The sequence below is a fragment of the Aspergillus alliaceus genome (assembly GCF_009176365.1).
Source record: "Aspergillus alliaceus strain CBS 536.65 unplaced genomic scaffold BDW43scaffold_4, whole genome shotgun sequence".
Classification (NCBI taxonomy): domain Eukaryota; kingdom Fungi; phylum Ascomycota; class Eurotiomycetes; order Eurotiales; family Aspergillaceae; genus Aspergillus; species Aspergillus alliaceus.
The window spans coordinates 996,756-1,020,936 of NW_022474687.1; the positions used below are offsets into that span (position 1 = coordinate 996,756).

The 24,181-nt window shown below is 46.5% G+C and overlaps 8 protein-coding genes across 8 annotated transcripts; 3 read left to right on the plus strand and 5 right to left on the minus strand.

Moving 5' to 3' along the window:
- Positions 1-3,002: 3,002 nt before the first annotated feature.
- BDW43DRAFT_154296 (uncharacterized protein) lies at positions 3,003-3,993 on the minus strand. Its single transcript, XM_032038512.1, has 2 exons — positions 3,663-3,993; positions 3,003-3,574 (listed from the first exon to the last, which is right to left on the minus strand). Exons 1-2 carry the CDS (start codon positions 3,940-3,942, stop codon positions 3,177-3,179), a joined length of 678 nt encoding a protein of 225 aa, XP_031905061.1. The 5' UTR covers positions 3,943-3,993; the 3' UTR covers positions 3,003-3,176.
- Positions 3,994-6,755: 2,762 nt separating this feature from the next.
- Positions 6,756-7,977, minus strand: BDW43DRAFT_263293 (cupin domain-containing protein). Its single transcript, XM_032040532.1, has 2 exons — positions 7,438-7,977; positions 6,756-7,364 (listed from the first exon to the last, which is right to left on the minus strand). Exons 1-2 carry the CDS (start codon positions 7,461-7,463, stop codon positions 6,971-6,973), a joined length of 420 nt encoding a protein of 139 aa, XP_031905062.1. The 5' UTR covers positions 7,464-7,977; the 3' UTR covers positions 6,756-6,970.
- Positions 7,978-9,366: 1,389 nt separating this feature from the next.
- BDW43DRAFT_306911 (putative beta-galactosidase) lies at positions 9,367-10,076 on the minus strand (the record flags this gene model as incomplete). Its single annotated transcript, XM_032046134.1, has 2 exons — positions 9,367-9,990; positions 10,035-10,076. 2 exons carry the CDS (start codon positions 10,074-10,076, stop codon positions 9,367-9,369), a joined length of 666 nt encoding a protein of 221 aa, XP_031905063.1.
- Positions 10,077-10,455: 379 nt separating this feature from the next.
- On the minus strand, positions 10,456-11,883 carry BDW43DRAFT_297141 (Zn(II)2Cys6 transcription factor; the record flags this gene model as incomplete). The annotated part of the gene is made up of 4 exons (XM_032044328.1): positions 10,456-10,765; positions 10,849-11,221; positions 11,319-11,460; positions 11,506-11,883. The coding sequence occupies 4 exons, from the start codon at positions 11,881-11,883 to the stop codon at positions 10,456-10,458; spliced, it is 1,203 nt and encodes a 400-aa protein (XP_031905064.1).
- A 204-nt stretch (positions 11,884-12,087) lies between these two features.
- On the plus strand, positions 12,088-13,359 carry BDW43DRAFT_263295 (uncharacterized protein). Its single transcript, XM_032040533.1, has one exon. The coding sequence runs from the start codon at positions 12,247-12,249 to the stop codon at positions 13,258-13,260; it is 1,014 nt and encodes a 337-aa protein (XP_031905065.1). The 5' UTR covers positions 12,088-12,246; the 3' UTR covers positions 13,261-13,359.
- A 9-nt stretch (positions 13,360-13,368) lies between these two features.
- Positions 13,369-14,294, minus strand: BDW43DRAFT_263296 (uncharacterized protein). The gene is made up of 2 exons (XM_032040534.1): positions 14,111-14,294; positions 13,369-13,995 (listed from the first exon to the last, which is right to left on the minus strand). Exon 2 carries the CDS (start codon positions 13,982-13,984, stop codon positions 13,520-13,522), a length of 465 nt encoding a protein of 154 aa, XP_031905066.1. The 5' UTR covers positions 13,985-13,995; positions 14,111-14,294; the 3' UTR covers positions 13,369-13,519.
- A 4,151-nt stretch (positions 14,295-18,445) lies between these two features.
- BDW43DRAFT_321273 (calcineurin-like phosphoesterase) lies at positions 18,446-19,549 on the plus strand (the record flags this gene model as incomplete). The annotated part of the gene is made up of 1 exon (XM_032049304.1): positions 18,446-19,549. Exon 1 carries the CDS (start codon positions 18,704-18,706, stop codon positions 19,547-19,549), a length of 846 nt encoding a protein of 281 aa, XP_031905067.1. The 5' UTR covers positions 18,446-18,703.
- Positions 19,550-22,600: 3,051 nt separating this feature from the next.
- BDW43DRAFT_263304 (GIY-YIG nuclease family protein) lies at positions 22,601-24,157 on the plus strand. The gene has a single exon (XM_032040535.1). The coding sequence runs from the start codon at positions 22,648-22,650 to the stop codon at positions 23,980-23,982; it is 1,335 nt and encodes a 444-aa protein (XP_031905068.1). The 5' UTR covers positions 22,601-22,647; the 3' UTR covers positions 23,983-24,157.
- The last annotated feature ends 24 nt before the right edge of the window (positions 24,158-24,181 follow it).

The following is a 24,181-nucleotide window of genomic DNA, read 5'->3' on the forward strand; positions in this document are numbered from 1 at the left end:
GCTTATCCATGGTTATCTGTTCTTCAGGCAATGGGCCTAGTCTAGAAGGTCATTCCCCCAATCTGATGAGGACAGACAAAGAATAACAGCTCCTATATTTGAACAATAGCCAGGCGATTGACTAACTCCAAGGGTCAAGAAAGATTGAGCTCAACGCACTTCGGCAGAGAAAAGAATGAGAGCAGTTTGTCGACTGGTTAGCCTCGAGAAGAATTTTATACATAAGCGGAATCTACGTTCCTTGACATAGGAGCAACAGGAAAACGAGTGAAGAGCAATGGACCCCTGCGGACCAGGAAGAAACTCTTATTGCTGTCATCTATGTAAGGGATAGCGTGAGCATAGACAGAGTGATACAGGCATCCTTGTCTCAATGTAATGCCATATCTATAACCTAGTCAAAGAGAAGCAATCAACTAACCTGAGATTGAGCTAAATATTTATTGCCTCTGTCAATTACCGTGTCCAGTCGTAGCAGGCTCACCGGGGTAAGTTCCTACCCCTGAACTTCTGACTAAAGAACCAGAGCCAACCAGGTTTGCCCACCTCAAGAACAATAACCTCCATCGAGGATATTTGTACTTCTTGTGTGGCATTTGCTGATCCCACAATCCTGGATGAACTCAAGGTGCTCAGGTCCACTTCCACGCTTGAACAAAGAAAATCTCTTATCAGCTTTCGAGCCTTTATTCTTAAGGGCATCATCCATGTGCTGCTCATAGCCCTTCACTAAAACATTGGGTTAGAATGAATGAGGTCAGGCCAGGTACCACGTTTTTAGAACTTTCGTTACCATGTGAGGGAATTCCCGCAATGCAGTGTACCTGGTTCACACAGCTCTTTATGTTCCAGGTTTTGGTCCAGGTAGGCCGCTCCAATTATGGCCAGGGTGGTAAATGCGCTGGTGGAAATTCTGACCATCTTGATCGACATCCCATCTAAGCAAGCTAAGGCCGAGATAAAAGAAATGGGGCATTAACTTGGGAGTTCGAGTCTGATCTTTGCGCGGGCGAAGCCCAGAGAACTGTGTCCAAGGCAAGCCGTCAATTGGACCATGTTCCTTTGTAAGTTGGTTCCTTTTCTTGAATTTACACTATGAAGCGCAGAGCTTTCATGTCTTTGTTAATTCCTTTAGTCGATTACTGCTCATTAACCTTTACCATGTTTTTTTTTTCACTGAAACAAACAGCAAGCCAATGGCATCAATGACACTTTGCTTTGAATTGAACACTTGAGTGGAATGATGTTGATCATGTTAAGGCACTATGTGGAGATCGTTCTCATTCCAATGATCGTTCTCATTCCAATGATGGTTCTTATTCCCACTGTCTACAGCTATCCTACCCCTAACACCTAAACGCTTGTCGGCCGGATCACCCTACTGCCCGGTCCAAATCAGGACCGCCAGCCGGAATCCCCAGCCAACAGATCACATAACTTGAAGAAATCCTTTACTCCTAAAGCCAGCCCGGTGGGGGAAGATATCTGTTAGTAATTCTTTGATTATGTATGGTAGGAAGGACAATCATATGACACCATAAAGTCTATAAAATCTCGACTTCATCCGAAGCCCTGCACAGGTGCAGGCACAGCTTTCATGAAATGCAGACTGAAGTCATAGAGATCTGCGAGTCCTCTCCCTTTTCATTCTAATATCTGTCCCTGGCTTCCATCAAACCCTGAAAGGATCCGTGAGCTAGAATTTTCGACATATCTCTGATAGTGTGCACTCGTGGCTAGATAGATTCAGTACTTGTCCCAACAGTGTATAAGAAAGATATCGCATGCTAATGATTAAGTTGCTAAGCCACAGTCTGAGCAAGATATTGGCGCAATATCAATGTTGTTAAGAGAAACTGAATCTGAGCAGCTAATCTTCTATATCCGGCCATCTGCACTAACTGGGGAATTCTCTGCCTTTCCCACTCGACCAAAATCAAACGCTGGCTGAAGGCCTAACCCTGTAACTTTAAGGTATTCAACACTGACACATCATGACTACTGTAGCTGCACTGAAATACACAAAGGTTAATATAGCACTCTACCTCATTCAGTCTCCTGGAGATATTCTAACAATGAACCCTCAGACATACCCTCCAGATTCAAATATCTCTGTGAGTCTCACAAAATACTGTTAAACACAATTCTCAGCCTCATCCGGGAAACGTTCGCTACCAATGCATCCATTATCACAGTACGTCACAAAGCTAAGCTCATCATCCTTGTCACACCTGAAAAGAGTGCTGTATTCGTTCCTCTGTTCTATGTCGCGCCCCATTGTTTTGAAAATCGAGTGGATTTGTAGAAAATAGGTTACTATGGCTCCTAATCAGCATTGGTATCGTTAACAAGGACAGACTTTGCGCTTCTGGAAACGTACCTGCTCCCTGGTTTATCAGACTTAACCCACAATACTCGTTGCCTGCTGTGCACTTCGTTACGCTCTTAGTGTGTTCGGTGACGGGGCTGGCTGTGGTCGATAGTGCAAGGATGGCAAGGATGGGTAAGCGCGCTCATGGTGATCCGGTCCATCTTCGTAGGCGATGCAAGCTCATGTGCTTCAAGTCAGGTTTCGAAGGGCCCCGGTGATGCATAGAGTGACGGTATTTTGCTATCCGGTTGTACACGATGGATTAGGATAAGGGGCTTTATATGTACTATCCATGGCTGAGATGTCTAGTGTTTGTTTCACCTTGCTCTATAAGTCTTTGTGCCTACATGATACCCGTCAAGTCCAGTAATAGAGCTGGACATTGGTGTTCTTGTTGTCATGGAACGCCCAACGCTAGCGACACAGATAAAGGGCGGCTATCTGCCAGGGTGTCATGATATACCATAACAAAAGGAATAGAGAGCCTGTTTTGTGACCTTGTGACACAGTCAAGAACTATCAAGGTCCTTCACACCAGTGTTGCAATTTCCTCTCTGGATCGTCGAACGAATTAGAGCGCAAGTTTGTTAGGCGGACAATTCGCGCGCCCAGCTCTCCAAGTCCTAAGAACTTATAAGATCCTCAAAGAGGCACGCATTATCACCTAATATCTCCATCGCTTTCCATCCACATATACCACGGGGTCAAGTATCATCCAAAGTCGCCACACAGGAGGGTATTATGTACAAAGCAACAATCTCAGTGACAACCGAACACCAACCGAGTATCATATAGTCACGCGCGTTCACTGGCGCAGAACATTCCGAATAGCCGTCTCAGCCAATAACTTCGTATACTGCTTATGCAGCCAATCAATATGCGTCGGCATAGGCGCATTCTCAGCCTTGCCCAGTCCCTGGAAAAAACAGCTCTTGAGGGCAAACTCAGCAACGCCCTCCTCAGGCTTAACGACAGCCGATATCTCGAACAAACCGTCCGAGTCGCGAACTCCCTGTGTGCGGGGACTATCACCGCAGCGAACAACGATCCGCTCGGGGGTCTTCTCAATAACCTCGAAGTGGTCGGTAATCAAGGTGCCGACATCGTAGGTGGAGGCTTTCAATTCCGACCGTTCCCAGAGGTGGCTGGCGGTCTCAGAGCCTTGGTATTTCCGGGCGAGGTAAGCGCGTTGGAAGGCATATCCTAGTCCGCGTCCAGCATGTTAATTGCGATTCTTCTTCATCTATTTTGGTAGGGGCGTTTCATTCAAGGTGGAGGGTCCTGTAATTACCCCAGCCGCTCCAGACTCCGGCACAGAAAGCTTCGGCTAATTTGCCCTTCTTCTCTAATAGGCTCGGGTTGATTTCGGACAAGGGTACTTTGCGAACGCAGAGATCGTGGGTGGTCGGGTTTTGGGAGGGATTTTGCTTGCGATAGGCGGCGGATTGGAAAATGGGATCCGCGGGGGTCATGGGTACGAAGACGGCATTGCGTGTGGTGTAGAAGAAGGTGCCCGCTGTGGCGAGACCGCCGTAGGTAGTGAGCTTCAGGAATCCCTTAATGAAGCCCATTGTGGGAGTAGTTTCTTTGAACTAAATTGAAGCAAGGGAAGGGAAGTGAAAGAGTTGTTTTGTTTGGAAGAAAGAGATCAAGTGACGCCATGACAATGACGGACGAATCACCTCCGGCGCGCCAAGACTTCCCTCAATAGGCGATGCCTTTTCAATTGCTGACTAGAAATTTGGTTGGTTTGATCATTTCTAATCATATATCTTCTACAACCATGGCGAGCTTTCTTTTTTGAATTCTTCTAGGAATCAGCAAATAAAGTGTTCTGTAAGCACTTGCACTATGTAGTAGGTGTAGGTGGAAGGTATATACTACACCTGAATGTATAAATTCTGCTCAAATATATATGTAGGTCGGAACACCTATTATTCAGAAATACTTGTATTGACCGGGAGAATGCAGATATTCAAAATTTTACTTGTTGGAATTGAACGAACCCATCTTGGAAAAACCCAGGATTTGCCTAGCTGTGCTTCACTGAAGGCGAAAGTCAAGTGGTTACCATTATCTGCCGTCTGAAGTGAGATGCTCGGAATGGATCAGTTGCTCCATCCTCAAGGAGCCCAAGTATATAAATACCAGTTAGAGTACAAATGATGCCTCACCCTCAGTAGAGTAAAACTCAAACCTCAGCGATCAGAGTATGGCGGGAATCGTCATAACCCGCCATAGTCTGGATGCCCGTTCTGCATGGTGGAACCCCGCTTCTCGTCTCATCGCCGTTAAGCACCCGTAGTGTCCTTAGCTCGCCAGTCTGCCGATCAGTGATGATTTTCTCATCGAACTGTAGGATACCAGTGAAGGTAGCGGTCGTGGATAAGGACGTCGTGCACACTTGGAAACCCCAACCGATTAGCAGGAATTTGGCGCCGCCTAGCGCGGGTTTGCCAAGCACGAGACAGCACTGAATAGTAGTAATTTCGAATCCCCCGTAAGGAAGAACAACCGGCTCGGATGGATTGGATCCGTTGTCAGCCAGCTTGTCAAAGAAGAGGCTGACCGACGAGCCCGGACGCTGCTATGCGTCAAGCACAATTTGCGAGACAGAGTCCAGCAGCGCATAGTGCTTGGTGAAAGAGCTAGCGATATAAAGAAGAGTAAGATGGTCAATCTGCTAGCCGCGCCTGCTATTGAGGCATGATATATGAGAAGACAGTTTTCCTCAGCCATCTTTGGTATGCAATATTTATAGCAACGCTGGCCCAGAAGGCAGAAGAGTTGCGGTAGATCTAGTACAAATAAATCCTAATACATTTCAGGGTTTACGAACAAGTCTTGAGAAGAAAGGACTCCGAATACTAGGTATGTCTGACCCTGGCCCACCCACATTGATGGCTGCAAGATACATAGTCCATTTCAGTGCTCTTACACTGACACACCCCTTGAAAATAGGATAGATTCTGTGTATGAGAGGGAGGCTTGACAGTAGCCAGTCTATGTAGGAATCGCACTCTGCTTTGTATATAGCCTTGTAAGCTTGTTAATTTTTTCCCTTTCTCACATTTTGGTCCTCGTTTGTTTCTTATAATTCAAAATTTGTATCTGAGCTTCAATGAGATGAATACTAAATTTGTTTGGAGACTCTTTTGTGCTCTGGTTGGGCTTGATGTCCTTGTGTATAATTTCTAATATCTCGCCTTTGGTGACATTGGCAAAACTCACATTGTGAAGTTGCTTTGTTCGCCTATCAGAACGAGACAGATAACTGGACGCTTTGTATCGCTTGCTTCATGATTACATAGTCTAGAATATATCATCTCCACAAAAAGATACCAGTTTCTGTGAGTCCTAGAATACTAGTAATGGAAGCCAAAGGTTGTGGTCTTGATTTATCAGACACAGAGAAATAAAATCAACAATAATTACTTTGCACCTGAAGAATTCTGACTTCTTCTAGAAATAAATTGATAATAGGTGTAGTGGAAACCCTAGACAGATTCCCTCAGAGCTGAAAAGTATTTATGAGTTTCTTCTGTCGGATACTGTAAGACCAACAATGGATGTTGCCCACTCCAGACTATAATGCAGGTCGCTACCCTGCTTGTTCTCGCTGCGTTCACGTACCTGAACTAGGCAGAATAAAAGGGACGCATTTTAAACGGAGATAGGGATTGTAGCAAATGGGATGATTAGTAGATGTCTACAGTATTCCCATGTCCCTGGGTCTTCTTTTATCCTTGGAAGTAAATGCGTAGGAACGTACTACTGAATGGCTTCCACGATGGACACCTACGGCGAAGCTTAAACAAATAGAACCAGGAAAAGAAAAAGAAAAGAAAAGAAAAACAGAAAACCTCTAGTCCGAGTGAGGCTGACAGGATAAGGATTCCGCCTTGATAATGAAGTCTCTCTCGATAGTTGAGCCATCTATCTCTGCCATAGAATACATAGTTCTTCCCCTATCATGGACATCTTATCACCCTTAAGAGGCTAGATGAACAGTCGGACTGCAAGCTGCGGCGGCCTGATCCATGCCTAGGCTTTTCGATAAGAGAAGGAGGCCTCCTTCAGGTTATTGTCGACAATGAAGTAGAAGAAAAATGGTTCGACTCCGTAAGCTTATTTGATCCTCGACTGGGTTGAATATGCGAATAGTATATCAAAGCTAAAAGAGCTCCTTCATCTTTGGTCGCTCGAAGATGAAAATTGGCTATCTAATATTAGCCCTTATTTACGCTGACACGTTTACTCTAGGTTATGCGACATGCGCGTGGCCTAACATATAATGGGAAGCACGCCTTCGAGCATGCTATTATGAGCTAAGATGACACGTACTAACTAGTGACATTGCGGTTTAGCACATAGGACACTTTTCAAACATCACTGGTCAAAGCGAGTTTCTAAATCACGAGTGTTCCAAACGTTCAATCACTAGATCACACATTTTGGTTCGCATCTGTTGGCAGGTGGTATATAAATATATAATGAGTATACAGGTGTCCACTGGTCTGGATTGTAAATTGCCCAAGCGAAACCATAAGGTACCATGCCCTAACCCGTCAATGCCGAACCTAACGGTGCTCGGTGATTTCATGTCTTCATCTTCTGGGCGACAATATCCTTGTACTCCTCGTCGTACTGCACTAGAACAGCTGGTCCTTCTCGCTCCAGCGTCTCGGTGTCGATAACGAAGCTCGCCAAAAATGTCGCTGGTTCAGTCTTGCTGGCGTTGGCGCCAATCCGATGATGGCACCCTGGGGCTTCATACCAAGATCCGCCCTGCGAGACCACCTTTATCGGGTCGTTGTTCATTTTATTCACCACGGAACCTTTGATCACATAAGCGGAGACGGAAGCCCCTCCGTGGCGGTGAGGAGGCGCGGCACCATTTGGCGGGAGTTCAACCAGCGTACCCACAGTAGTCTTCCCAGGGCAGTTAACCAATTTATACTGGTAGACGATAGTGACATTTGGAAGAGGACGGCTGGTGTGGCAGAAAGAAATCAGCAGAGGTCTCTATCAGATGCATTCTGCTATGCCAACGTTGATGGACATACCTCGGATCGTAGGTCGGTTCTTCCATGGTGAGTGTATATATATCAAGCGCCTTCAAAGGATGTTCTATAGGTTAACTGGATCTGTTGTGTATGAACTACAACTGAACTCGTTGACGGTGCCGGCGAAAGGTTCCTTTATACGTTACAGGTGGTCTGGTCTGGTGGGACTAGACTTAGGGGTTGTTATATTTCCCAACAACCCAATCGCTCTGCATCCAGAGCGATTGGGGTAACTAGCGATACGAGAAGGAGAGGTGATCATCGAGTACCCGAGTACCCGATATTGTCGCTCCAATTCCTAGATGAAGAATAACTGCGAGCGGCTTCCCACGGTAGAGCTTGATTCGCTGATCTCCTACCTGTGGGCCCGGGTATCTGTATCTACCTATTAACGGATAGGCTACTCGCGAACCCTGTAGGGTGGTCTTTGGTATAGAGGGCCCGAACCATGGATTGATCAGCTACTGGCTTTCTACCGGCTTTCAACAGCCACCGGTCCTTAGCGACAGATTGATGTCATGAGCTCAATGCAGCCCAGGGTCGATTTACATACTTGCTTACCACCTTCAGTCAAAATAGACTCTCCGTCCCTTCCGCAATGCGAATCGTCATTGCTGGTAATTCACCGGTCCTCACTAGTCGCCGATGGATTCCTAGTTTCTCATTTTGTATGCCTTGTCATTAAGGGGATATCCATGGAGACGTGAAGAACACACGTGTATGAAGTATCGTCCCTCTCGTAAATAGGGTAGAATTCTCATAAACATTTGTCCTTTTTGCTTTTTCCTTGACCTATAGCTCAACAGACCTAATTTTTACTTTAAGAAAGAATTAAGTTCTCACATTCCTTGAGACGCAACGCCTTAGAACGACCTTAGTTCGCCTCAATTTGACAAGTCCCCGTGTCGACTTGAATCGAATTCCTCCTGACACTTGAAGTGAAGGCTGTGTCTGAATGATTCACACGCTTAAGTGGCTCTACAGTGAATTGCAAGAAGTACTACAGTATGTACGTCTATTTTAAGTATGCCTTAACTATGTGCAATAAATTGTCAACAAAAGTTTACTACTTCACTACTTGGCGTTGGTTGTGCAGCAGTTAGCCAGAGTCTGAAATCTTCAGGATAGCTTTGCCAAAATTTTCACCCGTGTAGAGACTTGCATTAGTAGTCTTAATCCTCGAGGGCCTCAGCAACTTGCGAGAGTGCTTCCAGGGGTAACGAACTAGCTTGTCAGCGGTTTCGAGGATTAGTGCCGTGCTGGAAGGAATAACACTGATTCTGTTTCTGGCCAATTATGAATTGTTTGTTAGTACAGTAGCCAATCCACTCGATGGAACACACCTAGCGCTCTCGAGAACCAGGGAATTCGATGGTAGGTGAGCTAAAAATGTCAACTTCTGTTCCTCGACCGGTAGACGCAATTTTATGATTATTTCACCATGAATACCATGTTTCGTATTGTCTTGCACAGGACTTGGTTGGATCATAGAAGGTCAAACGTGCTTGCAGAAGCGCCAACACCGCTCTTGGAAGCTTAATCGCACCCCCTGCGGTAGGTGCTGAATAGATATTAGGAAGCAGGAACATAACCGGAAAGCCAGCTACAAAAAGAGCATGCCTCAGGGCATTTTATAGATTGACTAATAAACTAATAAATCTTTATTATTGTCACAATAGTCAACTTATAGAGGGCGGTTTATATGGCATATAGAGTTGAAACACTGGCTGACTGAAAACACTAGTGGAGAAAGGAGATAATGTAAAAGCGATAATGATATCGCTCTTTCTGCCAATGGCTGAGAATGATCCATAAGCGGTCCAAATGCGTCGTGCCCCGTACTCATCACAACGCTGCTCTGGAATGAACAATGGCTGCTTGCGCTGACGGTACTTGCCGCAGGACTGGGTATGATCATTGAGATAAACATTAGGAGACATGAAGACTGGAGACGGCGCAAATTGTTGTTAAATGTCGAGGACATTGCTGGTGCCTCCGCCGGATGGATATGTCAGACATGTCACCGCCGCCGAGAATTGGGATATCATTATCGCCATCGGATCCTACATAGTTCTGCCACTCATTCGTGTATAGGGGAATAGGATAATCTTCGTTGGACGCTGCAGCAACTTTATGGAGGTAATGCGCATAGCGGTTAGCCATGAAAAGCCCGTCTGTGTGCGGCCCTTTACCGAATACCCAGGGTCCCCGCGGTTTGGACTGCGCCTTGAAGTGGGCCAAATTGCCTTTCAGGTCGGCATGAAGGCTGTTCCAATTGCTAGAGAGAAAATGGAGCAAATTTTCTGGCACAGGCTGAGCGAACTGTTTTTCGACGACTGCCGACCTACCTCGCGAGTCACCGAGCAAGCCCGTCTCGTTCTCAACTTGCACCATGGCGAGAGTGGAGTGATCCCCGTCAAACTCCCTCAAATGGCGCATCAGATGAGAGAATGCATTGGCATCGCTCTTGGGAACATCATCGTGGAAAATTGACAGCACATCTGCAGTCTGGAGAACAACCCCAGCCTTTCTTAACTTCGTCCGAGGGAACCTCTTTGGGTTAGTCTTGGCCCAAGCAGGTTCGTATGTCGATATACCTCCATTCCACTCCACGTATCAGTGACCGCCAGCCAAGGCATAATAACAGAATGACTAGGTAATCTTTAGCATACCGTTTTTGAAGGACCTAAACCACAACAGTGAGAGCTGTAATCCATGTTTCTTCGCACCAAGCTCCCTTGCACTCAGGATAACTTTATCTAGCTCGGCGAAGGCGAACTGCCCTTCAATCGGCTCGATCGTTTCCTAAGTGACATACCACAGTACGATGTTAAATTGTGTGCCTACAAGCTTATGCCAGACCGTATTCATATATTCCGCTGAAGTAAAAGAGGAGTTCTGGAGCTCGCCTACCAGAAAAAGGAACGGTCGGCCATTGACGACGAGCTGCTTCCCGGCCTCGGTTGAACGCAGGTGAGGGTATGAAGGGTTCGACAATGACATGATAAGTGATTGAAGCTACTGCTGATAAAGCCTCTTTCTGGTCCCAAATAGCTCATTCTCTTGACCAAAGAGCGAAGTATGGAGAGCCGTCCACGAGGTCACCGTCATGTGTGTGACAATGACGTATACTGCTTCGCACCCCTGTGTCTCGTTAGAGGACCTTAAGAGGTCGCTAGAAACTGCCGCATGGTACGTGCAGCGCGTGGAAAAGAGCTTTTGGTCAGGGACATGCGTCAGCTGGGACCCAAGGTATGGAAAGGACAGAAGGGTAGCATAGTGATGATAGCCTAGGTGAAGAGCAACAAAGACTTGCTCTATCCTCAGACTGGCATCCTTTCCATGTTTTCCTTTGTGAGCTGGAGATTGGCGGGCAGATTTTGAGTGAAGCTTCCCAACTCGCAAGCTAACTGACGGGTTGAAAACTCGGTACCCGAGTCATTCAGTGTCCCATCGGCGAGTTGCCGGTGGAGATGCTGTATATGGCCAACCATCCTCGCTAGGATAACCATGTAACCCAGGAGGCCGGGTTTGGTGCTCTGTAAGCTGCTATCAATGTCCTCTTCCGAAGCTAGACTGTGGATGTCTAACCCAGGCATAGGCAACGGAAACTGACTAGTATCTTGAATCTGACGCGGGATGTTCAACCCAGCCGAGGACCATTGATCGATCATGTATAGCGACCACCAGGTACGAAGTTTGCTTTCTCTCAGGAGCCCATCATCATCCGAAGATGGCTCGGGCAGATGAAGAATCTGGGCCATTCTAAAGGCAATTCCTATTACTGAACTCTGTAAAGTCTACACAGTTAAGCAAGGAATGGAGGGTAGTGGAGAAATGAAATCTCTGGACGAAGCAAAACGCTTCACCGTTTTAATCACCATCCGAGCTACAAAGATTGCCTATGAGGATGGTGGCGTAGGTATTATCGAGACTGATATCAACAATCAACATTTTGACGCAGACTTTAGCTAACTGAAAGAAATCTTTGGTCTGTTCTCTTATACTTTGTACCCGGAGAATCTTTCTTGTGAGAAAGTAGATTAGTTACTTTGAGCTGCGGTCTACATTGCTTCCCGGCAGTGCACAGGTGATGTACAGAGCCGCCAGCGCCAAGACGCTGTATAGTACTGCCTTGGGTAATGTCCCATTTCGTATGCAAAACATTAAATCCCCGGGATGAAACAGCATATAGGGTTTATCGTGAATGAGGGTTAGGTACAACTCCACGAGTTTGTCACGAACAGCACCTTGTATGGACGACACATGTACGGGGCGATAAGGTGATGGAGCGTCAACAGGAAATAATAAAGGTTTCGGATTTCGATTGACGGACCAAGAGCAACCCTGGAGTCTCGTAGTGCATTGTAGGTAGCGAGACTTGGGGGCTGGAAAACATTTCCGTTTGTCAGTACGGCATTGGTTGCACGATTTGGATACCTTCATATGTTTGGTTATCAACTTGGGAGGATATTCTGATTGGAAAGATAGTGAAGTAGTTGTTCAAAGTAGAAAATGGGAGTTGAGCCCTGAAAGGATGAGTGGCACGTGGCGGGGGTGTCTCGTGATTGGTGGATCGAAGGATTGTTGCTACCTTACTCCCATGCATGACCAGGCAACCTACCTTCTTTAAGCCCCCGACACATATTTGGCAGATCCTAGGATAATACTTGTCTGGAAAAATTCTTACCACGTTATCGACATCCTCTGCATCCTCTGCATCCTCTGGAGAGGTATTCAATATTTACCCTCTGGTATCAACCACATGCTGTCTAGCACGCCAACTACGGAAACTACGTCTGGTATAAAATGAGCAAAAGAAATATGCCTCACCTTCCTGCGGAGGTGATCCTACAAGTCATTCAGTGTTTGATTCCATCTGAGCCGCCCGTTGCATTTCCGCCCGAGCACTCAGTCACCCAAGCATTGATCAGTCTCACCCTGGTGTCCAGCCTCACACATCAAGCGGCAAAGCGACTTCTCTTAAAACACTGCCTGTATCTTAATTCGGGCCAGCGCCTGGATCTCGTTCTCCCACAACTTCTTGGAGATGATCAGAAGCAGCAAACACAACCCACGGGACTCTTCCTGGCCCCATTTCCGGTTCAGAGCCTCGAGGAGCCCCTCGTGGTAACGCAAGTAGATCTGTTGTCTTCGCACATCTGCGGTAGCCTACGACGTCTGGTCATTGATATGCCGCTCCGGGATCTCCGCCCGTATGAGGATGAGCAGGGATTGCGAAAGATAATCCGCGCAGCGTTTGTCCGCTTAACCCAGCTCGAAGAGTTCTGCTCTGCTAGAGACGAACTCTACTGCGATACCATGCAGCGTGGAATTGAGCCACCTGTATGGTCCTTATGGCCACGCCTAAAGTGCCTTGCACTATATAACGCGGCCGTGGAATGGCGCGAGTTCTGGCGCTTTCTTCCTGCATGTCCAAATCTTACCCATCTGGTGCTCACCCGAGCGGATTACCTCACAGACCCTATGGACCCAGATGCGGTGGGCCTTGCGTGGTGGTCGTCCTTGAAACGCATTTTAATTGTGAATGGCGCCAGCGGTCACTTGTCGGATCTTCGCCTGCGCGAGCCAGGGTGGGAGACAAGCGTTGTGGGCCAGTTAGGGTTACCTCAGCCCACCGTGGAATCTGAGTCAAATAAGCTGACCGTAGAGTTGAAGCCGTCCCTGGAGTACTTTTGTATTGATGTGCCGCCAGAGAAAGAGGACGATCTCCCCGATATTTGTCAGGAATGGGTCTGCGAGCAAGCTACCAGAGGAACATTGTGGGATCTCCCAGGATCCCGCTATGTACTGCATGACTAAGGGCCTAGGCTGTTAATGGGATACGATAACATAAGAGATACTAAGATGGCGTTGTAGCTGTCACAACCTCCGATCAATGGGTTCTACAGGGTCCTATCATCACCATTTCATAAATCCTACATATATTTTCTCGTATTTAAGACAACTAGCAGTAAAGAACTATAAACAATGTTCACACCACAGTCCCACACTTAATAAGCATATGTTGAATACCTTAGACCATCCATTCCGGGCGTTGAGGCCAATCCATGTGCCCCTCTTATTTGAAACATTCGCCGTTCTCCATTCTCAGCTTATCCAGCGGTCGGCCATAGCAAGTCGCCTTTCCACTCTGAACACAGAGGTAACTTTTCCCCTTACAGTTGTGGGAGGACTTCCACCCCAAGCTGTTCGCGGGATCACACTTTCCGCCATACTTTGGCTTCTTCTTCTTGATCTTGGCACAGTTTGAGCAGTGCTGCACAGCCAGGGGATTGAGCACATCCGCATCGGTCTTGTCTTGAACATCACTGTTCTCGTCATCATCCAAGGACACAGTTGTAATGGTAAAGTCCTCATCTGCATCTCGCGCTTCGACGTAGGTAGTATCTTCGGTAGTCGACGCCTCTCGGAGCTCTAGAGAATTGATTTTGTTTGGATCGCATTGAGGTGCTTGTGGCGCCGCAAGGACGGTGATCGCCAGGGCAAGGAGGGCCAGGTAATAAATCGGATGGTTGAGAAGCATTCTGCCAGAGCCTGTTTGAAGTTAGAATTGAGTCTTTTATCACGTATATGGTAGAGGAACGAAAACTCGCTCCAAGGAGCGTGAGAAGACATAAGAAAACCATTGGAGCGAGGGGATAACACATACGTCCTAGCTGGACGGGATTTCTGGTTCTCTAAGGGCAGTGTTAAATGGAATTGCTATTCAGTTGACTACACTGCTTGTAATTGCACATAGACTATCTAGAGACGGTTATTCAACTCCCATGGCTTTTATAGGGCTTCTGGACAGAACTTTTAATCTAACTGCTTCATGGAACTTAGCGCACCCCGCATTAGGTCAGATGAGGAACATCCTGATGCTTTCAAACACGCCCAGCGCTTATGCATATCGGAATACACGGAGAGTCCAATGGCTTTTGGGGATAGGCTGCAGCCCATGGCCATCATACATCATAGCCGCAAGGGCTGCAGGGTCTGCGTTCTCGTCACCCCAAAATATGCTTATTGCTTACGCTCCCCGCTCAATCATCCTTAATAGGCGTTTTTATTGGTAGTCGTATGACTAGGAAAGAAATAAGCTAGACCGTTTCTTGTGAAGGTAACCTTGTTCAAGTAGGTTAGATAGAACAAATTCTAGTATGCTATTTCTTGCGGTGACTGCATACACATTCTTACAAAGGGAAGATCTGCCCATAATCGGGTAGAAGCGGGACAATATTCTCCCGGTATGGAGTATCCCTCCTGCATGTAAGACGCCTTTTAGGTAGAGGTCATTCATGTTCCAAGGGGCGTCATATTCTAGAATATGGAATGTAACCTAAGACTACCAAGATGGTGCTTGGCTTGACAACCTTGACTATGATTATGCGCTTCAACTGAGGATTGAGGGGTGTTTTCCTCCTCCTCATAGTAATACTTGCCAGTTGAGAATGGTTCTAGACCGAGACGTAAGCATACTTGAGGGGTGCCGTCCAATGAAAGGTGCTTCTGGTAAGTCTCTGCCCTTAATGTCAACTGACTCCTCAACATTGGGGTCCGGATCTTGATGAGGTTGGATCAACATGGCTTCCTAAGTTAGCCATATAGTGAATGACTCTTGCAGAAGATCTGCTCTAGAAGTGGTCTGTCAGCTTACCATTTTACTATAACCCAAAAGAGGCACTGCTGTCAGGCCATGCTCCATCCGAATGAGGAGGCGCATAGCTTCCTTGCAGCAAATGCCTTCATTTCGATTGCTGACGCCCACCTAAGACCCAACGCATGCGCTTTTTAATTCTCTCCGTGTCGCCCCCTTACCTAGATGCACTGTGTTGGGAAAGACCCTGACAGAAACCTTTAAGCAGGAAATTCTTTTGTCGATTTATCTGACTCGCGATATAAATAAAGTTTTGGTGTCCATACCCCATTCTCCAGGGTACTGCTTGTTGTCGTACACCCCCATTACAACCGCACTGATTCTTCCCCTCCTGCAAAGCACGTCTGACATGAGCGCATCAAAAGCAAATCAGAGTGTTTGCCCTGTCATCCATAGGCTTCTCTATACCCCCTGCATATGTCCAAACCGAATTATCCAATAGGTAGTGACAAGTGTTTGAGATGCGGGAGCTCGCAAGGCTGGACCTGTCTTTATACATCCACGCCTTCTCCCTCAAACTGGGTGACAAGGAGGTGCAGCGGCCCACTGACCTGCTCGTCACGCCACATGTCTAGGTTATATACGATATTGTACTCAAGGTTGTCTGGATCGGGTGCGACAGTGATCATTGTACTGGGGCGCCCAAGTTTTTAACATGAGCGCTGTTGTGCTTTGGTTCTGCCGCACGAACGGATGGGTCTCCCTCCTTTCGGTCAATGATTTGAATTGAAGGGCTGGGTTAGCCGTATATCCCGTGCCTATTGGATATAGTGTCGGGGAATGCGCTGGCTCTTGTACTGTCTGCGCTTCCCATCGAGTCACCACCGCGGGTGGGACCCTGTAAAGATAAGCAGCAGCTTCAAATGAAGGAGATTGAGGTATGATGAGACATTAGAAATTTGACCAAAAAAAAAGGTCAAAAACATACAACAGCGGGGATTCGCTGGTGGTCATCCACCCAACTACTAACTGGCCGGCGTGTGGCTTCAATGTGGCCAGAAGTCAGGCGGGGTGCCGACCGGGTGAGCTTAGGGTGAGGCTCCGTTACCGTCGCGCGACTTGGGTGAGCTTAGGTGATATTAGGGTGCGTATGCAATAGACAGAGTGAGGTTCTTCTCACTGCCGGCTCACCTGCCTCATTTGCCCCGTGCGACCTGCCTGTCTTACCTAGCCGTAAACCTTAGTGTCCGCTATCTTGTAGTTTTTGACTTTTGATCAGCTACTTAGTCCATCACTCCAAGCACCGGCGCGCTTGGCAGGATGATATACCCACAATACCTGGGCGAAAATGTTGCTGCCTGGAAGGCAGGGTTTAGCAATCTGACGGATTCATTCAGTTGACTGGACCCTGAACTTGTTTCCCTTCTCAGCCCTGAAGCGTCTAATGAGATCCCGTGTAGTAAGATTCCAAGAATAGACTTACATACTGTCTGATTGAAATAATTAGTTCGAGCATTAACATGCTATTGTCTTTACAGAGTACATTCCTTATGCAAGGGGTTAATAGATTTCAAAATTTGTTTATTATTAGACCAGCATGGCGAAAATGATATTCCGCACTCTACATCCTTGAAACAAACGCACGAACTTCCTATTCAAGGAAACCACCAAATCCTTGGAAGGTGTGTTTATCATACACACTTTCCGGAAACCGGTGTCACCCCTCATACTCTTTGATTGTCTTTCGAACCCTATTGCCAAGAGACCCTAGTCTATATATTGTGTTGAGAGGATGAAGTTTAGTCCCTTTTACGATAATGATGCCTCTCAATTTCAGCCTCCGGATCCATGGATACAGACTCCATCGTATGCCCCCACCCCTGGTGACTTCGGCCGTGAACGTACGCCGTCTGTATCTTGCCCTTCTCCCGAACGTATACTTGATGAATCTTCTACCCCCTTGCGTCAATCTCAACCGAACAATCATTTTGGTTTCCAAGAGCCTGAACAGAGAAATGGAAGACCATGTGAAGAACAGCCCACAACCTGTATTCATGATATGATTGAGTGGAGGGTAGTTTTGAACAACCGAACTGTGTCAAAGGAAACTGAACAAGACATGGTTTTAGCACCCAGTTCACAATGGCAGCGGATAAAACAAACCGCTGAAAAAATCTTGCGTCGAAAAATACGCCCTAACCATCGGGTGCGATCTGACGATACTACAGTTAAAGTATCTGTAAATGACCGTTCACAATCTGATCTGAAGAAGCGTTTTGATGATACTGATGTTGATTGGACACCTACAGAACAGCAGCTTCTAATGTAGGGAAACCTGTGTCATCTTGGCAAGAAACTTAAACTCTACATATCTATTAATTATATAGAGGACAGTGACCAGCCTCTGTTGAGAACCGGAGATAAAAGAGGAACTGCATCGGTAACCAAGAGAATGCTTGCTGAGAGAGACGCTCGGATTGATGCTGAGCAGGCTTCTGGCAACCTTCAGTTTGGCGAGATGTGTATAAAAACAATGGGTTGTCCTGGGCCACCGTGCCGCCAGGAAGGACAGTACTACTGGCAGGACCCTGTTGGGAAAAAAACATTATAAACTCAGAACACACCACCTGAGGAAGCTTGTCAAATTCGTTGAGGGAGGAGGCATTTTAGAAACTCACGATGATATTCCTGATGATGTTCGTGAACAGCTATATGCAGAGGCACAGCGTCTTGACAAGCAACAGAAGACTCCAAGGCATTCTACAAGTGGATCAACGTGTCCACCAATCAACATCAATGTCCTCCCTGCACAGCCTTCGCAAGCTGTAACTGGGATGTCGGGTGTGACTGAGCACCTGAATTCAAGTACCAACTGTATTGATTCTACTGATATTCCTGGGCTCCTCGACGAAGCAGTGGAAGAATATGCTGATTGGCACCTGTCACGAGTGAACCGTGAGATTTACAAAGATCATACTATGAAAGCACGTGACATAGCATTAGAAAATGGCCTCGACCTTATACAGATTTCTAATGAAAGTCCGGACTTCTTTGTCAGGCGGGGAGTGATAGTTGGTGTCACGTGCCGGTTTGTTAGTGACATCAAAGGTTGGGTTAAGCATTGTGGACATAGTGGAGGTTGCTAAAGCATGTGGAGTTAAATTTTGTATTTTTTGGACCTTATATAGCCAAGTCACGCCACTAAATATACATTGTTGTTCCAACGATCATGGATAAGAGAAGAATGGTAGAAAATTTATTCACTCTTAACTGCGAGAATTATTTTTAACAGACTTATCTACAACTGTTGTCTGAACAATCTTCTCAAAAGGGTCCAAGCCCGTTGCACCTATTATACTACATACAACCATGTTACACCTAGTTGCACAGAGGCTTGGATAACCTGATTGACCTCAAAACTCACGTAGTTTTGTTATAGCGGTAGGAAAGCTTGTTATTAAGCAATATACGATACACTATTGGGTAATACTGTCTGCTCTAACCAAATCCGTATTAGTGATTCCCCTCTTAAAAGGCAGAACATTGCTTCTTTCAATCTGAATGTGCAAATTGCTATGATCATACGCCCAATCTCCAAATGTATTCCCTCTTGATAGCTACACCTGCTGCTTCAACTAAGATTACAGCACTTTAGAGTACATAATGCTCCAAAAAGTACGGTCTTTCTTAAGTCGGGCTTCTATGTCCTTTCAGGTTCTCTCTGACCTCCATCTTGAGATTAACCTTCAGTATCCTCTTTATGACATTCCAGTTTGTGCGGAACATCTTATCCTTGCAGGTGATATTGGGCGCTTAGCGGACTATGATGATTATCGCAATTTCCTACAAAAGCAGACAGACCGATTCAAATTGGTATTTCTCATACTTGGAAATCATGAGTTCTACAATGGGACTTTCGCGGCAGGGCTGGAAAAGGCTAGACAACTTGAACAGGAACCTTCCTTAAAAGGTCGATTAATTGTTCTTCATCAGAAACGATATGATGTCCCGGGTTCTTGTGTCACTATTCTAGGCTGTACGCTTTGGTCAAAAGTGCCTCATGAATCGAGGGATATCGTCCAGTCGAAGGTCAAAGATTTCCAAAAAATCGAGGGCTGGTCAGTTGATGATCATAATGCAAACCATGATTCAGATCTCGCGTGGCTACTGAAAGAGATACGTTCGATACACCAGGAAAATGGAAAGGCAGAAAAGCGGAGTAAAAAAAAGTCTATTCTTGTTGTCACACATCACGCTCCTCTACTTCAAAGGACGTCGAGCCCGCAACACGCCCAGAACCCTTGGAGTGTTGCCTTTGGGACTGATATCCTATCACAGACGCCAGATGGGGTGAAAGTCTGGGTGTTCGGGCACACACATTATACCACTGATTTTAAGGAGGGGGAGATAAGAGTTGTGAGCAACCAACGGGGATATGTGCTGCCTTGGAACAATTCGAGGAATACACAGGATAGATTTGATGTGAAGAAGGTTATACGTGTATCATGAAGGTTTGCATGTACTTTTCAGCTTTTAGCCTATAGTCATAGCAGCAGAGCCCTCATGTGAGCCGTAGATCCTCATTATACACCTGATCCTCCTCCTAAGCACCAAATTATAGTAAGAGAAGTTTATTTATTGCAAGGTGTTGGGCTGAGAAGTGATGCAATTAATTTGTGGTATAAGTCACTATTATATATATCATTTTTCTTCAACAGCTATGCCAGCGTTCCGGAAATGCCCTTTTGCACTCCCTTCCCTTGCACCCATAACCTCAATACACCATTCAAGAAAGGTATTGAATCCTTGACTGGGGTTGTCTTCATAGGACTTCCAATGGCGCCAAATAAAGGCTTTTAGCTCAGCAAAGAACTCTTCCATTGGATTCAGGTCTGGTCAGTACGGTGGTAAATATATAAGCTTCACTCCTGTTTGTGAACACATTTGATCTATCCGTTTGGAGTGATGAAAAGATGCGTTATCCATGACCAGGACGGATTTTGGTTCGGGCCATCTTCCACAATGCTGGAGAAGCTCTCCGATAAAATCCTCAAAGACAGAAGCGTCCGTCAAACCTTGGAAGACGCGAGAAAGAATAATACCATCTTGGGCATATGCAGGTAGTATCTGATATCGCTGATCCCGATGGAATTTAGATACTTGGACTGGTGCTGTACCAAGAGGAGACCAGCCTGTTTTTCTGAAGCCTATCCGTTTATCACATCCGGATTCATCTACATAAACAAGGTGGTATGAGGAAAACTCTGAGATTTTATGATAATATTCATTATGTAAATTTGAATTTCGCTCTTTTGCTTTTTGCCGGGCTGTCTTCTTTGACCATTCCTTTTGATGAAGAGTATTGGAGATAGTGGATTTCGGTATATGGACTTCGAGCTCGTCTAGGAGGAAAAGTTCCATTTCATCTAGATATAAATCAGGCTTTTCAAGTAGATGATCACAAAGGGCCTCCAGCATTATTGGCGTAATACTTTTTGGTCGTCCACATTTGGCCGGGGGCGCTTTGATACTTCCAAACAAGAGTAGGTTAGGAACGAATTCTGATGATTGCACGCTTGCTACAGCCAGCAGCTTCAGCCATCTGAGATACGGTGAGTTCACCACTACTGATCATATCATGAATAAGCTCGAGCGTTGACTGCGCTAGATTGGGTGCCATCATGTGCTATCCTCTGTGGTTGGAGATGTGATGATCTTCTGTGTTCTTGGTGCAGGAACAAAAGTGGAGTATTAAGGTACATATGTATCGTATCATTGAGACAGGAAATGTATACGAAGACTGGTCATTGTCTGTGACTGTGCTGTATAGTACAAAATTTACTGTAACTGTAATTTTGGGCCTATTACTAAGTTTAGTGTTTCTTGGCATTAGGGTTTGGACGACAACCAAAGAGTATAAGGGGTGACACCGGCTTCCGGAAAGTGTGTAGACATTGCGCCGCCGAGCTGATCGGCATATTCCATGCGATCAGCTTAGTGGTTAAACTTGCTCATCAAACCCGGAGAACAACAACTAGATATCTGCTATCGGCTACAATCCTTTGCGACAGCATATCTGCTCTGCAAGCGGTTCAAAACCCAGGGAACAAACCAGGACAACGAATCACCTATGCTGTCCTTAGGCAGCCGCAGAAGCTAGAGCAAGAGGGGTTACATTCCACCTTCAGTGGATACCTGGACATTGCGACGACCCGGGAAATGACGCAGCAGATCGGTTGGCCAAGGAAGCAGCAATTCCACGCAAGACACACCCATTTCGACCTCTCTTATCAAGAGAGAAGATATCCATTCGTAACCACATCCGTTGCCAGTGGGACCAGGAGTGGAGAGCATCCAAGAAAGGGAGTCATCTTCGCAAGATCGACAGTACGCTACCTGCCGCTTATATAAGACGGCTGTATGGTCCACTACGAAGAAACCGAGCTTACCTGCTGGTACAAATGCGGCGGGCCACTCCTGGCTATCAACATATAGGAAGAACTACAGGTTTCAAGTTGACGATCAGTGCACATGTGACGCACAGGAAACAGTAGTCCACGTCTTGGTAGACTGCCCATTGTTAAAGATACCTCGGCAAGAGCTCCGGAAGAAAGTCAGGGACACGTTTAACAGCATATCGGTACTGCTAGAAGATAATGAAGGTAAGAAAAGGCAAGTAGATACTGCCTCGCGAGCCAGTACAATTGAAGCAGTGCTGGACTTTGCAGAGGCATCACAACAGTTCCGGAGTCACGCGCCAAGAGGACAGCCTAACAGCGAGAACGACAATTAGGCCATGATAGGCCGTGACGAGGCTCTAAGTTCGTTTTCAGGAAGTGGCACAGTCTACATGTACATACAAGGATATATATATAGTTGTGGTAGCCTGCATATCACTTTAAAATTTGCGAGGGGTCAGGGTAAATGAAACCATCCATCCATCCATCCGTGTGTAGACATTGCCTCTGTCAGGTCATCTTCACATCTCATTCTAGGTTTGGCTATTGCAATTGTAGGTAAACATTATTAAATACTCTCAGTTCATATCTTGTTCTCACTATTCTTTTCGAAGCTTATATGACATAAGGCTGTGTTTATCACACCTTTCGATGTCTCAGAGGCTCAGACCGCAATCAAGAGTATTTGTCATTGAGAGCAGAGCTCCAGAAACAGACCCACGGAATATATAGCTCAGCTAATCAAATGTCACCTTCCCCTCGCCGATATCGGCTCCACCCTGTCCTCGTGAACAAATCCGACAGATCGGCCAGTCCCAGCCCCCTGAGATCAAAGTAGCTCGTCGTATCCACCACGCCCGCTGGAACGGGCCGGCGGCAGCTCTCTCGTTTCCCCGGGCCAATCATATTTCTTGAAAATGGACATGACTCGCAGGTTCTCACCCTAACCAGGGGTACAATCCTTTGGCAAAAATTGAGAGCGGTTTGTTGATGCCGGCGCTGCAGGGGTCGCTGGGCGCATTTCTTGCTCCCGGATCCCCGGGACTGCTTTTGGTTTGGGGGCTGAGCGGCCATATGATAAGCAATGTGAACCCCAGGCCCTATCGTCCACTGGGCAAAATTGGAGGCATTCAGCCAAGGTAGGCAGATATGCCGGCAAAAGAGAGATATTTTATTCCATTTCGTCATTTATCGCCCTCGCTCCCCGAATATACCGCCGAATGTGCCGCACACAAGAACAATGGAAAACGCTGCACGTCGATGGTGCAATCGCATAATATCCCTGAGATCAACAGATTGCACGCAAGGCTTCAGATCAGCTACGAGACTACGAATAATGATGAAAGGAGAGAAGAGATGTTAAGGAAGTTGGCCAAGCTTACTATCTGCGGGCATCAAACCAGAGTAGATGGAGTCATAGAAGCAGCTGTGCACCAGTGGAACTTCGAGCTTCAGCCGCAAGACGGTGCGGCTGTTAGTCTAGAAACACCGCCGAGAAATGTCAATGCACAGTCAAATGATGACAAAGGAAGTTCCAAGTTGAAGTTCACGCCTTATCAAAAGACCAACATCGACAAACCCGTCGCGGATGCGCTCTCCCACGAACTTGATCGGATGGTGGACCGCAATATAGGTCAAAAAATCATTACGCACGATTGGAAACATGAGAGAGATTATTTATACATCTTTGAGTGTGAAGAGGCGGAAGGCATGTGCAAGCTCGGGCGCACTTACGATCTCTCGCGAAGGGCTTCTGAACATGAGAAGTGCTATCCTAATCTTACGCAACGATGGTCCCTCTATTGTCCAAACGCGGAGGTATTCGAAAGGGTGGTGCAGCTGGAATTCAGTCGGCATCGATACAAGCATGAATGTCTCAAGTGCAACGTGACTCACACAGAATGGTTTAAAACTGATATCGATGATATCTACCAACGTGTTAAAGTTTGGTGCCAGTTTTCAAAGGGCCTCCAGAGCCACGAGAAGCGATCCCAAGTGTCTGTTCCAGTTCCAGGGTTCTCTTCAGATCCAGACAGATGGTACAAATGGGCTCAAAAATGGGTTCAATTATGGGATGAAAAAGTGTCCCATACGGAGCCAAATACTTCGGGCAAGTCTGTTGTCGACAATGTTATCGTGACTGGAGAGGACCTCAACCTCGACGACGATGCGGAATCGGTGCCTGGACTTTCTCCTTCAAGCTCTGCGCCTGGAGCGCCCGATGATGACTACAGCGATCCTCCCACCCCGACCCCAATTGAACGCTCGCGAAACGGAAAGCCAATCTTGGGACAGCGTTTGATCATACCGGCTGCATCGCCGTCCGTGTCGCCCGAGGTCTACTGGACCCCCGCCGAGAGTATGTCAACACCCAAAGGCCGCGTCCTCTTTCCTCGGCTCCCCGGCGCATATCCTGTCTCTCCGGTGAAGGTCGAGGATGAGAATGGATTGGCGGATATTCTTGAGAACGTTAAGCTTTTTTGATTGCTTGTTTTAAGCCTCGTGACACCGTCTCTTTATCTTATGCTATTTGACATCGTTTGTAGCTTTGCTGCCTACTTGGATTTATGCATTGCTGGTTTTCGTTGTATATTTAAGCCTTGTGGTGTATGAATTAAATTCTTTGCTGCTCAGGTGCCGCCTTTACCTAACAGAGCACCATCTATAGTATAGTTCTAAACGA

What these genes read in the sequence shown, in the direction of transcription:
- BDW43DRAFT_154296 (XM_032038512.1), bottom strand. Translation starts at nt 3,942, where the DNA reads ATGGGCTTCATTAAGGGATTCCTGAAGCTCACTACCTACGGCGGTCTC. An exon ending in CGGAGTCTGGAGCGGCTGGG is followed by an intron (nt 3,575 to 3,662) that starts GTAATTACAGGA and finishes GACGCGGACTAG; the next exon opens with GATATGCCTTCCAACGCGCT.
- BDW43DRAFT_263293 (XM_032040532.1), bottom strand. Translation starts at nt 7,463, where the DNA reads ATGGAAGAACCGACCTACGATCCGAG. An exon ending in GAACCGACCTACGATCCGAG is followed by an intron (nt 7,365 to 7,437) that starts GTATGTCCATCA and finishes CTGCCACACCAG; the next exon opens with CCGTCCTCTTCCAAATGTCA.
- BDW43DRAFT_263295 (XM_032040533.1), top strand. Translation starts at nt 12,247, where the DNA reads ATGAGCAAAAGAAATATGCCTCACCTTCCTGCGGAGGTGATCCTACAA.
- BDW43DRAFT_263296 (XM_032040534.1), bottom strand. Translation starts at nt 13,984, where the DNA reads ATGCTTCTCAACCATCCGATTTATTACCTGGCCCTCCTTGCCCTGGCG.
- BDW43DRAFT_263304 (XM_032040535.1), top strand. Translation starts at nt 22,648, where the DNA reads ATGCCGGCAAAAGAGAGATATTTTATTCCATTTCGTCATTTATCGCCC.